The 12930-nt window shown below is 59.1% G+C and overlaps 4 protein-coding genes across 16 annotated transcripts in view; 3 read left to right on the top strand and 1 right to left on the bottom strand.

Annotated features, from left to right (window-relative positions):
- IP6K1 (inositol hexakisphosphate kinase 1) overlaps positions 1-3867 on the top strand; it is a 48721-nt gene extending 44854 nt beyond the window's left edge. For 4 of the 5 annotated variants that reach the window (XM_036266341.1, XM_036266342.1, XM_036266343.1 and 1 more), the window contains exons 5-6: positions 907-1082; positions 1600-2339. In XM_036266341.1, coding sequence (XP_036122234.1) covers positions 907-1082; positions 1600-2133 — 710 coding nt within the window. In that variant the 3' untranslated portion in view covers positions 2134-2339. Of the gene's footprint in view, positions 1-906; positions 1083-1599 lie in introns of all 5 variants that reach the window. The other variant, XM_036266345.1, reaches the window with a different exon arrangement.
- A 1728-nt stretch (positions 3868-5595) lies between these two features.
- On the top strand, positions 5596-8001 carry GMPPB (GDP-mannose pyrophosphorylase B). The gene is made up of 9 exons (XM_036266779.1): positions 5596-5940; positions 6059-6139; positions 6233-6281; positions 6417-6559; positions 6764-6922; positions 7004-7082; positions 7157-7284; positions 7368-7550; positions 7636-8001. The coding sequence occupies exons 1-9, from the start codon at positions 5812-5814 to the stop codon at positions 7765-7767; spliced, it is 1083 nt and encodes a 360-aa protein (XP_036122672.1). The 5' UTR covers positions 5596-5811; the 3' UTR covers positions 7768-8001.
- Positions 7971-12930, bottom strand: part of RNF123 (ring finger protein 123) — a 28885-nt gene continuing 23925 nt past the window's right edge. For 7 of the 9 annotated variants that reach the window (XM_036266771.1, XM_036266772.1, XM_036266767.1 and 4 more), the window contains 6 exons: positions 12811-12886; positions 12510-12594; positions 8865-9007; positions 8620-8714; positions 8405-8490; positions 7973-8311 (listed from right to left, as the gene is read on the bottom strand). In XM_036266771.1, the coding sequence (XP_036122664.1) occupies positions 8191-8311; positions 8405-8490; positions 8620-8714; positions 8865-9007; positions 12510-12594; positions 12811-12886 (606 nt within the window). In that variant the 3' untranslated portion in view covers positions 7973-8190. Of the gene's footprint in view, positions 8312-8404; positions 8491-8619; positions 8715-8864; positions 9008-12509; positions 12595-12810; positions 12887-12930 lie in introns of all 9 variants that reach the window. The other 2 variants (XM_036266773.1, XM_036266774.1) reach the window with 1 other exon arrangement.
- On the top strand, positions 9714-11231 carry AMIGO3 (adhesion molecule with Ig like domain 3). The gene has a single exon (XM_036267432.1). The coding sequence runs from the start codon at positions 9714-9716 to the stop codon at positions 11229-11231; it is 1518 nt and encodes a 505-aa protein (XP_036123325.1).

Raw genomic sequence — 12930 nt, 5'->3', positions numbered from 1 at the left:
TTCGTAGGCCTGGGTGGGGCTGTGGCTGGAGCGCCCTAGCTTACTGACGGTGCAGGGATGTATATGAATCTGCCAGAATCTTTAGTTTGTACATCCCTGCAAGACACGTCTAAAGAACAAAAAAATGATGACTTCAACAGATGTGGTATTTACATGAGGTGGAATATTATTCGGCCATAAAAAGGATGGAATTTTGTTACACTACAATATGGAGGAACCTTTTGCTAAATGGTAGAGCCAGACACAGAAGGACAGCTATTCTAGGACTCCACATATATTAAGCACCTAGAATAGGCATATTCATAGAGACAGAAAGAATAGTGGTTACTGTGGGCTAAAGGGGGAAAGGGATGGTTTCAGTTTGGGAAGATGAAGTTCTAGAGATGATGATGGTGATGGTTGCACAATAATGTGAATCTGTTTAATGCCACTGAACTGCAAAGTATTTAAAATGGCCCTGGCTGGTGTGGCTCAGCAATTAGAGCATTGGTCTGCAGGCCAGGGGGTTGTGGGTTCGATTCCCTGTCAAGAGCACATACTTGGGTTGCGGGTTTGATTCCCTGGCCCAGTTGGAGCATGAGTGGGAGGTAACACATTGATGTGTCTCTCTGACATCGATGTCTCTCTCCCCCTCCCTCCCTCTCTTCCACTCTTCCTAAAAAGCAATGGAAAAGATATCCTCGGGTGAGGATTAGCAAAACAAAACAAACTTAAAACAGCAAATTTTATGTTATGTGCATTTTACCACAGTAAAAAAATTTTGTAAAGAAATAAGGCAGTGGTGTGGAATCCACATTTGAGAGTTTGTGAGGTGAATATAAATGACATTAGCTGAGAAAAACTCGCTGTGCATTCCTGGTGTGGCTGAAGGTGAGCGTGGTGGTCATCCTCCTTGACTGCGGCCAGAGTTCCTCCTGCTGGAGAACGTGGTGCACCACTTCAAGTACCCTTGTGTGCTGGACCTGAAGATGGGCACCCGGCAGCATGGTGACGATGCGTCGGCCGAGAAGGCGGCCCGGCAGATGAGGAAGTGCGAGCAGAGCACGTCAGCTACGCTGGGTGTCAGGGTCTGTGGCATGCAGGTGAGGGCCAGCATGTTTTAGGTTGCCCCTGTCCCTGCCTGCTACCCATGCCAAGTGTTCTCGTTGTCCACGTTGGTCCAGAATCTCCTCCGAGAGGGTGAGCCCCACAGGGTGCTGAGTGCATCCTTGTATGTTCCTTGAGCTCTCTTGTCCTTGTCTGGTGACTTAGGTCTGGGCTCCGGGTACAGAGCTGCTGTGAGAGCCTGTTGCCTCGACATTAGGGCAAGTAGGACTCTTACCGGTCAGTAAGGTATTTCTAGTTTGAGTCCAGCTGGGTTGCAGGGAAACTTGGAAAAGGACTTCACAGGTGAGGGCAGAGGGCCTGCATCACGGTCTCCTCTCTCCTGACTTTACTGCAGGAAGACTTGGGGTGAACCGGCCTGCCCACCTCAGTTACATAGGGTTAGCAGAAAAGCTCAGGCCAGTCAGAAGTACTTTCCAGACAGTGCTTGCCCAGGGCACTCTGAGGTCATCAGACAACCTGGCACTCACCCTTGTCTGTCTCCTGGGATTTCAGGTGTACCAGCTGGACACAGGGCATTACCTCTGCAGGAACAAGTACTATGGCCGTGGGCTCTCCATTGAAGGCTTCCGCAACGCCCTCTATCAGTACCTGCACAACGGCTTGGACCTGCGACGTGACCTTTTTGAGCCCATCCTGAGCAAACTGCAGGGCCTGAAAATGGTTTTGGAGCGGCAGGCCTCCTACCGCTTCTACTCCAGTTCCCTGCTTATCATCTATGATGGCAAGGAGTGCTGGGCTGAGTCCTCGCTGGACCGCCGCTCCGACGTGCGTCTCAAGCACCTGGACACAGGGCTGCCTGAGGTGGCATCACCCTGTGGCCCTAGCACCAGCCCCAGCAGCACCAGTCCTGAGGCGAGCTCCTCCTCTCCACCCAAGGTGGATGTCCGCATGATCGACTTTGCACACAGCACGTTCAAGGGCTTTCGGGATGACCCCACCGTGCATGACGGGCCGGACCGAGGCTATGTGTTTGGCCTGGAGAACCTCATCAGCATCATGGAACAGATGCGGGACGAGAACCAGTAGGCCCAGTTCTGGGCCCTCAGAACCCCTTCCTCTCCACCCGCAGGCAGGGACCATTGATCTGAACTCGCCGTGAGGACACAGACTTGCTTTTAAAGGGTTATATTTCTCTTGGGTATAAACTAAAAGAAATGTTTTTAGCTGTAGCCTGGACTCCATATATATAAAGAGAAGGGGAGCAGAACACACGTCCTCTCAGCCAGGCTCCTTAGCTCTGCAGCTGTGACTATGTCCAGGCTGACTTAGAAGAGGTGCCCCCGGTGGGCTTGGCAGCAGGGACAGGGTGCCCTTGGACATTGTTTCTCTTGCCTAGATTTTTTGGGTTCTGTGGCTGCAGGGCCCTGCTGATTGTGGGGTGAAGCTCTGGGCTCGTGCAGGGCCCCTTCATGTCCACTCATCCCTTGTTCCTCAGAAGTAGAGGGATTGGGTGCCCATTTCTAGGGGGACACATTCTAGTGTTAGGGGTGTCAGCTGCTCCTTGACTGATGTCTGCAGGGCACACAAGGCCAGTGCACACAACTGGACCCATCCTTCTCAGTTTTGTTCTTGGCATGAGGCTAGATTCATGAAGCTGGGCTGAAGTCAGCTTATGGCAGAGTACAGCAGGCCCTGGGATTCCCAGGAACTCTGTGGCACTTGAACCTGCTCCTCTTCCTGCCTACACACCCCAGCCAGCCCTTCCCACTAAGATCCCATGCCTAAGGAGTCCACCCCCTCTTGCCCCAGTGAGGGGGCCCTGCTGTATTTGCTGAGGAGAGTCATTGTCCCAGCAGGCCTCAGGGACTCTGGTGACTCTGGCCAAGACAGTATTTGCAGTTCCTGTGCTGTGGGTGGGAGTCCTCTTCCTCTGGTTTGAGCAGCTGTGCTGCCTCTGGATGGGCTGCTCCTCCCAGGGCGCAGGGGCTGTGGTCTGCTCAGGGTCTCACCTTTCCCCAGGCCAGGCCCAACGCAGCAGCCCACTGTGGGAAGCTCCAGGCTTATAGAGAGAACTTTACGCTTGTCTGCACATTAGGGATTGTCTGCGCCCTGGGTGCAGGTGCCCAGGTTCTGCTAATGAGAGTTTTGTCTTCTCAGTCCTGGAGTCCATCAGTCTATCTTTTTGTCCATATGCCAGCCCTGTCTCTCTGGATTTCCCCCTGGGGAGTAGCCTTGTTCATTAGTAAATACTGATTCCCTGCGTGCTTTCCTCAGCAAAATACTGTCCCGTGTCTGAGGCGAGCTTCTGCCCCTGTGCCCTTCTTCAGCAGGTGCTGCCTTTTTACAAAGAGCTGGTAGCAAAGTCCACTGTAGGAGGCATTACCTGTTGGCCCAGTACCCTCTCTGTGGCCCTGGAGTGTGGCCCTTCAGCACTCAGTACTGACAGTGGTACAGTGAAGGCCTGAGGAGTGACCCCTTCCTTCCCCATGGTTTTAGTTTGTGCTGCCAGCCTTTAATGGCACAGAGGCCTGCCACCTCTCAACACTGTGGCCAGGAGGTGACACTGCAGTCACCTAACCATTGCCAAGGTTAGTGCCCTCACCTCTGAGCCTAGGGCCACTGTCATTGTGACTTTGGGCATGTCCCTATTTGGGCATTAAAGGTAAGTTTGCTAGTTGGTGTCTGTGGGAGGCCTTGGTAACTGATAGGTAATTTCCTGGTCCTTAGATGCAGCCTCACACTTCTAAAAAAAATCCTCACCTGGGGATATTTTTCCATTTATTTTCAGATAGGGTAAGAGGGAGGGAGAGAGAGAAACATTGGTGTGAGAAAGACACATCGATTGGCTGCCTCCTGCACAACCCCAACCAAGGCCGGGGATTGAGCTGCAACCAAGGTACATGCCCTTGACTGGAATTGAACCTGCAGCTCTGGTCCACGGGTCGACGACTGAGCTAAACCAGCTGGGGCCAGCCGTGCACATCTTAAATGGGCTCCTTGATGGATCCCATCTCTCAGTCCTCTAACCCTGGTGCCAGTGGTGGGCAGGTTCCCATTCCTTGGGGCGAGGAGGGAGAGCTTGCCTGTTTCCGGTCAGTAACGACCGTCTTCTCTGGTGAACCATGGTGTGGCTTCAGCCATAGGGGCAGTAGCTCTTCGTTAGTGTCAACAGTCATTTCCTCTCAAGGCAGAGGCTGAGCCAGAGGCCACTTGGGATGCCTTTGATGGAACCTGTCCAGCCTGGAGGTGTGCTGTGCCGCCCGAGTTCGTATATTTTGGGAGGAGATGCCACCCCCTTCTGCTCTTCATAGCAGGAGGCTGTACCCACTTATATTTAGTGTTTTCCTGGCACTAAAAAGAGCAGAGGGCCTGGGATTTGCTGCTTCTCTCCCAGGGTGGGTCCCCTCTTTTCAGCACTTTTGACACTTGGAGACCCAGCCCTGTTATCTGGCGGGTGGTGGGCATGTGTGTGTATATGCTCTCTGCCACCACTTTCTCACTGCTCTGCCAGAGCCCTGTGCCTGCCAGGCCCTGCCTTCCCAGCCCCAACTTGGGACCAAAGTGCAACGTGGGATCAAGGTTGGGGCACTCAAGTGACCCCTGTCCATAGTGCTTCCTTGGGCCAAGTGACACTAGCCCCTGGGGGGTGGGATTGGGTGGTGCTTAAAAGAGAAAGGGGACCAGTATAGCAATTTGCCAGGGACCCCACCCCTCCCTCACATTGGGGCCTGTGCAGTGGGCGTGGGGATTCCCTAAGGGGGCCAATGGCCTAGGCTAGTTCAATAGCTGCTGCTCGCTCACCTGGTCACGTGCACGCCCCCTAGATGCAGACTGCTTTGAACTTCAATTCTGTTCAATTTGGTTTTCTCTGTGCCGATTTAAAAAATGGTTTAATGAGGAGAAAAGATTGGCGAACCATGGGAGAACCCTTTGCTTCTCCCAGAACTGTAAGGCTTCGCCTCTGGGAACCGCTCTCCTGCCCCACTTTCCCGTCGGCCGCCCAAGCCCGCGCCGGGACAGGACACGTGGCTCAGGCCACGTCCCAGCCCAGTTGCGTGGTTTGGGGACGTTGCGTGCAGGGGAGGGTGTACTCAGACCTTGGGGCGAGCCGTCCCTTTCTGTCCACCTAGCGCTGCCCGCCCCGCTTGTGTCTAAGGTCGTGTACGTCAAAATAAAGCCGCTAGAAATTCAGACGTGTCTGCGTCTTTGTGAAGATCCGCAGCTTCCAGGAGACCAGCGCCAGCCCCTCCGTGGCCCCGGCCTCGTCTCCGCCTCCCTTGCCGCTCGGGAAGGCCGGAAGCGGCGGGACGGCGGCGGGTTCCGCAGGCACCGGAGCGGAGGCAGCCTCGCCCTTGGCGCCAGTTCCGCCTTTAGATCCGCCAATAACCAGCTGACCCGCGGCCCGTCGCGGTCCCCATGGCAGCCGGGCGCGCTCGAGCTCTCATTGGCTACGTGCGCCCCGGCGCTTCGACGCCAGCGGCCGTGCCACGTACACGGCAGCCCATTGGCCTGCCCCGGCCCACGTCACGGCCAGAGCCGGCCGTCCTGAGTTTGGGGCCAGCGGCCCTCCGTCCCGCGTCGCATCCTGGCTGGTGACCGCCCGGATATCGGCGTCAGGGCGTCCTGGGTGGACGAGACAGATCCGGAGTTGGTCGGTCTGGCAGGTGAAGAACGGGGCTGGGGTGAGCGCAGGGGTCAGCCAGGCGGGCCACGAGACCTCGGAGCCCGGGAGTGGCTCCGGCCGCCCGCCCGCCCGCAGGCGCGATGAAGGCACTGATCTTGGTGGGCGGCTATGGGACCCGCCTGCGGCCTCTGACGCTCAGCATCCCGAAGCCACTGGTGGACTTCTGCAATAAGCCCATCTTGCTGCACCAGGTGGAGGCACTGGCCGCGGTAAGGCCTGGGGTCGTGGTAGGACGTGGCACGACATGGGTCGGCCAGCGAGTTGGGGTGGGGGATGCCCATGCCTCTGGCTAAGTCTGCCTGTGGCCGGCGCTGTTCTGTCCGACAGGCAGGTGTGGACCATGTGATTCTGGCCGTGAGCTATATGTCCCAGGTGCTGGAGAAGGAAATGAAGGCGCAGGAGCAGAGGGTGAGGTTTGAGTCGACTCTTGCCCCTTCCGTCGGTCCACGTTCAGCCTCCCTTTCTGGTGGGATAAACCTGACCCGGACTTCTCCCTTCCAGCTAGGAATCAGAATCTCCATGTCCCATGAAGAGGAGCCTTTGGGAACAGGTCAGCAGATAGGAATGCCCCTTGGGGAGGGTTTAGGGCTAGGAAAGGGGTAAGATCCAGCCTGAATGGGCCCTGCTGAGCCTGGCTCAGATCCCTCCATCCCCAGGAAAATGGTGACCTATTCCCCTTCCCCAGCTGGGCCCCTGGCTCTGGCCCGTGACCTGCTCTGTGAGACTGCAGACCCTTTCTTCGTCCTCAACAGTGACGTGATCTGCGATTTCCCTTTCCAAGCCATGGTGCAGTTCCACCGGCACCATGGCCAGGAGGGCTCCATTTTGGTAAGGACCAGGTCTTTCTTCGGCACTCCCACCTGCCCCGTCCAGCCTCCTCATTCCCCCTCCGGCCTTGGCCTGCCTAGCCCTTCCATTGTGGGTGTGGCGCTGTGCAGTCAAGCATTTGGGGTACAGCCCCTGAGATTTAGGACAGTATGAAAATCAAGGTTCAGGAACACTGGACTAGGCCTGAGGTCCCCCTGCATTCAGGTGACTAAAGTGGAGGAACCCTCTAAGTACGGTGTGGTGGTGTGTGAGGCTGACACAGGCCGCATTCATCGTTTCGTGGAGAAGCCGCAGGTGTTTGTGTCAAACAAGATCAACGCAGGCATGTACATCCTGAGCCCTGCTGTGCTGCGGCGCATTCAGGTGTGTAGAAGCTGCTCTTGGGTGGGCTGGGGGAGGGGAGGCCACCACAGTGACCCTGCTCATGAGCCCCCACTCCCACAGCTGCAGCCTACGTCCATTGAGAAGGAAGTCTTCCCTGTCATGGCCAAGGAGGGGCAGCTGTACGCCATGGAGCTGCAGGGTGAGGCAGGAAGGCCACAGGGTGGGGGTGGCCTGTGGTGAGGCTGAGCCCCCTGATGCATCCCCTCCCTACAGGCTTTTGGATGGACATTGGGCAGCCCAAGGATTTCCTCACCGGCATGTGCCTCTTCTTACAGTCACTGCGGCAGAAGCAGCCTGACCAGCTGTGCTCAGGCCCTGGCATCGTGGGCAACGTGCTGGTGGTGAGACCCTTGTCCAGCCCATCATTAACCCCCTCAGTGTTGGGGGACAAATGGCCCACTTATGTTTCCCCCGCTGTCCTCAGGATCCAAGTGCCCGCATTGGCCAGAACTGCAGCATTGGCCCCAACGTGAGCCTGGGTCCTGGTGTGGTGGTGGAGGACGGTGTGTGCATCCGACGGTGCACGGTGCTACGAGATGCCCACATCCGCTCCCACTCCTGGCTCGAGTCCTGCATTGTGGGCTGGCGCTGCCGCGTGGGCCAGTGGGTGAGCATCTGGGCCGGGCCAAGTAGGGAGGGGGCAGGGAATGTACCTGCCTCACTGACAAGGCCTGCCTTTCCTTCCCCCCAAGGTTCGAATGGAGAACGTGACAGTGCTGGGTGAGGATGTCATCGTTAACGACGAGCTCTACCTCAATGGGGCCAGCGTACTGCCCCACAAATCCATTGGCGAGTCTGTGCCAGAACCTCGAATCATCATGTGAGGGGCTGTTGTGGGGCTGGCTGAGCCCCCATTACTGGCAAGGGGAGAAGCGGCTGGATATGTCAGAAGGCCCTGCACTCGCTGTCTGTCTGGGGAAGCTTGGACAAGGCTGAAGCTGCTGGACACCTGCCTTCTCCTGTGGACATAATCTGGCAGGATCACACCCCGTAAAGCCCACTCTCTCAAGAAGGGTGGGGCCAGGGCTGTATGGAATAATAATTTAATGCTCACTGTGGCCCTGACTGAAAGTCAAGCTCAGGCACAATTAGGGCATGGCTGGGCTCCCACCAATGAGGTTACACACAAGCGAGGAGGCTGGACGTGGTGGTGCGGGGTGTGGGGCTGGCAAGGGGAGCTCATAAATAGGGCCCAGCCTGGGTCTGGATTCAAAGGCAGAGGCTCCTGCTGTGTGGAGTAGGCAGACCTAGGCGGCTGAGGAAGTGGCGCTCGCATTGGCTGCCTTGTCCCAGTCCTCTACCGACACAATGGTGGCTTTGCAGAAGAAGCAATCCTTGTTGTTCATCAGGTGCTGGTTGATGCAGGCTCTACAACACGAGGGGACGAGGGTGGCCTGTGTATCCCTGCTGCTCCCCCCACCCTGCTCTGCCCCACTTCCTGCACCCATGGAGCCCACTTACTTGCAGGACTTGTGGCCACAGGGCTGGAACACAGCAGAGATGGGGTGAGCGTAGCAGATGGGGCAGAGATCCTCCTCACTGGTGGGCTGCAACAAACAGTGCAAGGCAGGTTGGAGTTAGTTGCCCAGACAAGCGGACACTACACTATGTGTAGGCATTGTGCACAGTCTGCATTGGGTGATGGGTATGGGCCTGTGTGTGGTGGCCCCACTCACCAGGGAGGCAGCTGCTGCCTGGGCAGATGCAGAGGTCAGGTGTGCCAGCATCTGTTCCACCTGGGCCAGCTCCTCGGCACTGATGTAATCTGTGTCTGGGGTGGTAAGAGGTGTCAGGCCAAATGTGTCCCTAGAACCCAGTGCCTCTTGAGTACCCCCAGCCTGGAGACTTGCTCTTTTTGAGACTCCTGACCTGGCCCAGCCCTAAATCCCTCTTTCCTGACCACCCTGGCCAACCAACTCACAGCTCTGTAGGGAAAAGCGCTTCCGGTCAGGGGCAGGCAGGGCAGTGCCAGGGGCCGGGGGCTCTGGATGACCCAGAAGATAGCGTATAGAGCGGAGCTGGAAGCAGGGATCGGCCAAGAGCACTGATGTGGCTTTCTCTGTCCTGGTGGGAGAGGGTGCGAGATTAGCCAGGAAGCTAAGGCCTGTCTGAGAGCAGTATCTATGGGAGAGGTGGGGGTGGGGTGACAATCCAGCCCACCCCATCCCTGCTCACCCTCCCCCAAAAGTCCTAGATCCCAGTAAGGACCCACAGAGTCCAGATACCAGTTTAAGGGGGCTCAGGGTTGCCACCAGAAGACAGTGCAGGTCCACCTGCCCCCTAACATACACTAATACTTCAAAGGAAACAGCATTAGCAGCTTACAGGCGGTCTGCTCAGGCTTCCCTGCTATTGTTTCAGGGAGGTGGGCGCCCCAGGAACCTGCCGACCAAGCGCAGGCTGGGGCATTGGGGCCAGACTGGCGGCCACGCGGGGAGCCCTTGATCGCTGGGGTTGCGGTTGCCCCGCCCCCTCCGAAGGAGCCAATGGGAGCCCGCGGCTCCGCCCCTGAGTAATCGCCACCCCGAGAGTATTTAGAAGCTGAGTGTCCAGGCAAACACTTGGAGAGCTGGGGAACCCGAGAAGGGAGCGCTGAGTGGAGCGGGCGCGGCTGGCCGTGCGGGGTGGAGCTCGCATCCGGCCACCCCGGCCACCGGCCACCGGCCACCGGCCACCCACCACCACACACGTTGAGCCAGAGCAGAAGGGGTGAGTCCTGGAGCTGCGCCCCACGCAGAGCCCTGGGGTCCCAACCCAGGTTGTCCCCGCCATGACTTGGCTGGTGCTGCTGGGCGCACTGCTGTGCACGCTGCGTGTCGGATCGGACGACTCCGAGGTCTTCCCCCTGGCACCCCATAACTGCCCCAACAAATGTGTTTGCGCCGCCGACCTGCTGAGCTGCTCGGGCCTCGAGTTGCCGGACGTGCCGGCTGCGTTACCTGCGGCTACTGCTGAACTCGACCTGAGCCACAACGTGCTCCAGCGCCTGCGTCCCGGCTGGCTAACGCCCCTCTCCCAGCTGCGGGTCCTGCGTCTAGGTCACAACAAGCTGGAGGCACTGGGGCGCGGAGTCTTCACCAACGCCAGCGGCCTGTGTCTGCTCGATTTGTCATCGAACGCGCTGCGCGCGCTTGGCCGCCACGACCTGGCCGGGCTGGGGGCGCTCGAGATACTGCTGCTGTTCAACAACCGCCTCGCCCACCTGGACCGGCTCGCCTTCCAGGGCCTGGGCGCGCTCCGCCAGCTCTACCTGGGCTGCAACGAGCTCGCGTCCTTCTCTTTCGACCACCTGCACGGTCTGGGCGCAACCCCCCTCCTTACTCTGGATCTGTCCTCCAACCGCCTGGGTCACATCCCCGTACCTGACCTGGCTGCACTGCCGGCCTTTCTCAAGAACGGCCTTTACTTGCACAACAACCCGTTGCCTTGCGACTGCCGCCTCTACCACCTGCTGCAGCACTGGCACCAGAGGGGACTAAACGCTGTGAGCGATTTTGCGCGGGAGTACATGTGCCAGGCTTTCAAGGTACCCACCTCCCGCGTGCGCATCTTTGAGCACAGCCGCCTGTTCGAGAACTGCTCGGCTGCCCTGGCTCAGGGCCTGGAGCAGCGGCCTGAAGAGCAGCTGCAGGTGCAGGTGGGTCAGTCCCTGAGGCTACACTGCAACACCAGTGCCCCCGCCCTGCGCACTGTCTGGGTGTCCCCGCAGCAGGAGCTGCTGGTGGCGCCAGGATCCCGCAACGGCAGCATTTTAGTGCTGCCTGATGGCAGCTTGGCCATTGGTGAGGTGAAGCCATGGCATCGGGGCATCTTTGTGTGCCTGGCCACTGGGCCCCGCCTGCATCACAACCAAACGCACGAGTACAACGTGAGCGTGCACTTCCCGCACCCCGAGCCCGAGGCTTTCAACACCGGCTACACCACACTGCTGGGCTGCGCTGTGGGCCTGGTGCTGGTGCTGCTCTACCTGTTCGCGCCACCTTGCCCTGGCTGTCGCCGCTGCCACCACTGCACCTGCTGCTGCCGGCACCGAGCGGCCAGCCCACTCCAGGAGCTGAGTGCTCAGTCCTCGGTGCTCAGCACCACGCCGCCTGACGCCCCCAGCCGCAAGGCCAGTGTCCACAAGCATGTGGTCTTTTTGGAGCCGGGCAGAAGGGGCCTCAATGGTCGTGTGCAGCTGGCAGTGGCTGAGGACTTTGACCTCTACAACCCCATGGGCCTGCGGTTCAAGGCTGGCTCCGAGTCTACTAGCTCCACAGCCTCTGAGGGGCTGATGGTGACGACCTAAGCTGCCCAGGGCTCCCACCCAGGCCACTGCCTGCCTGCTGCTTGCCCCGCTCCCCGCTGCACAGAGTACTACCAGACGACGGTGGGAAGCACTGGCGAGGTCCTCCACCTACGCCGCAGTGGCCCCACTCAATGGTGGAGGGATTGGGGCCCCCAGTGTTCTCCTGCCTCGCCTCAGCACAGGGCCTGCCTGTACCCCCTTTCCTGGGGAAATGAGGATTGGAACTGAGGTCAATCTGGACGACCCCAGAGCCCCAGGTCGCCCTCAGGGGCCAAGGCAGCTATCCTGGAGTGGTGGTGAAGAACTGAGACAAACCACTTCCCCTCCCCAAGGGGATGGCAAGGGAGTGGGCTCCAGGGCAAAGGGGAGGGCTCCAGAGGAAGACCTGGCCTCCACCCCCAGGGCAGTGGAAGGAACAAGCCCTCCTCTGCTGAAATCGGACTCTATGCACCAACATCCAACCAACTTCCGCTTCACAAACCAACAGGCTGCTGGGCAGGCATGAGGCAGGCAGGCTCCTCAAGCGACCCCTGGGGAGCCTGGCCTAGGCCACACCCAGGGTGGCCCTGCTCCCCTCTGGCCAGGGCCTCTCCCACGGGCTCACAGGACAGTAGGAAAGGGCACGGCAGCCCTTCACCCCCAGCTTTTCAGAGTAAAAAGCCTGCTAAGTGATGGCCAAGATGGGAGGGCAGAGCTGGGACTGTCCCTAGAGGGTAGAAACCTCTTAAGGGCTGGCACTGGTCTCAGCCTAATGGCACAGGCAGCGCCCTGGCTTCATGCAGATCTTACCTTCCCCACGGCAGGGAGGCAGGGAAGGGGAGCCAGGAATCCCACCTGTGTGGGGGCTGAGATGGGGCCCCCTGAGTGGCCTGAATCTGATTGTCACAGAGATTCTTAATAAAGGCAGGACATGCTCGTTGCTGGCGCCTTCGCAGACGCAGGCAGCAGTGTGGTGTCAGTCTGATCTCAGCGGTGCTGTCCTGGACATCACAGGACGCCACCCCACCCCACCCCAGGCGTGGTTCCCCTGGCCCTGCCTGAGGCTGACCAGGGGCCGAGGCACCCTGTTCTGCTGGAGCCCCTGATTCTTCTACGCAGCTGCTGCCACCGCCACCGCCACCGCCACCTCCTGAGGCATTTCAGGCCTTGTGCCCTTCCTCGGCCTCACAACCGGACCCTGAGTCCATTTTAGAGAGGAGAAAGCAGAGCTCCAGGGAGGCCCTGCTTAGCCCCGGCCCCTTCAGACATGCCCAGCTCCCAGGGGCAGTCAACACTCACCCTGAGGCAGGGCCATGTACCAGGAGCCGCACCAGGATGCCTGTCACTGCCACCAGAATAGGGTAGTGGTCCACGCTCTCCAGGCCTAAGGGAGGGCAAGAGGCGGATGAGCTGCCCACACCCTCCCACTGCAGGGGCTCCTGGCCACCCCGGCTGGTGCCACCCTCGCCTTCCCCAGAGCGGTGCACTAGGGTGGGCCGCCAAGCCTGGCTGTCCTGGGACGGAACGGAGAAGCAGGCATCACTGCTCCTGGCACAGGCCCAGGCCTAGTGTGTGGAGTGCGGGACAGCTAGGTCCTCACCAGGCAGCCACAGGGTGACCACACGGTCAAACAGGTTCCTCTCAGCCGTCACCCGGTTCAGCACCTGGTTCAGCAGCTGTGAGGGCAGCAGTCTGTTGGTGGCTGGGTCGGCTCACCACT

This window comes from Molossus molossus, unplaced genomic scaffold, assembly GCF_014108415.1.
Source record: "Molossus molossus isolate mMolMol1 unplaced genomic scaffold, mMolMol1.p scaffold_m16_p_18, whole genome shotgun sequence".
NCBI lineage: Eukaryota > Metazoa > Chordata > Mammalia > Chiroptera > Molossidae > Molossus > Molossus molossus.
The sequence above is the reverse complement of the archived record's forward strand: the minus strand, read 5'-3'. Positions and strand labels throughout refer to the sequence as shown.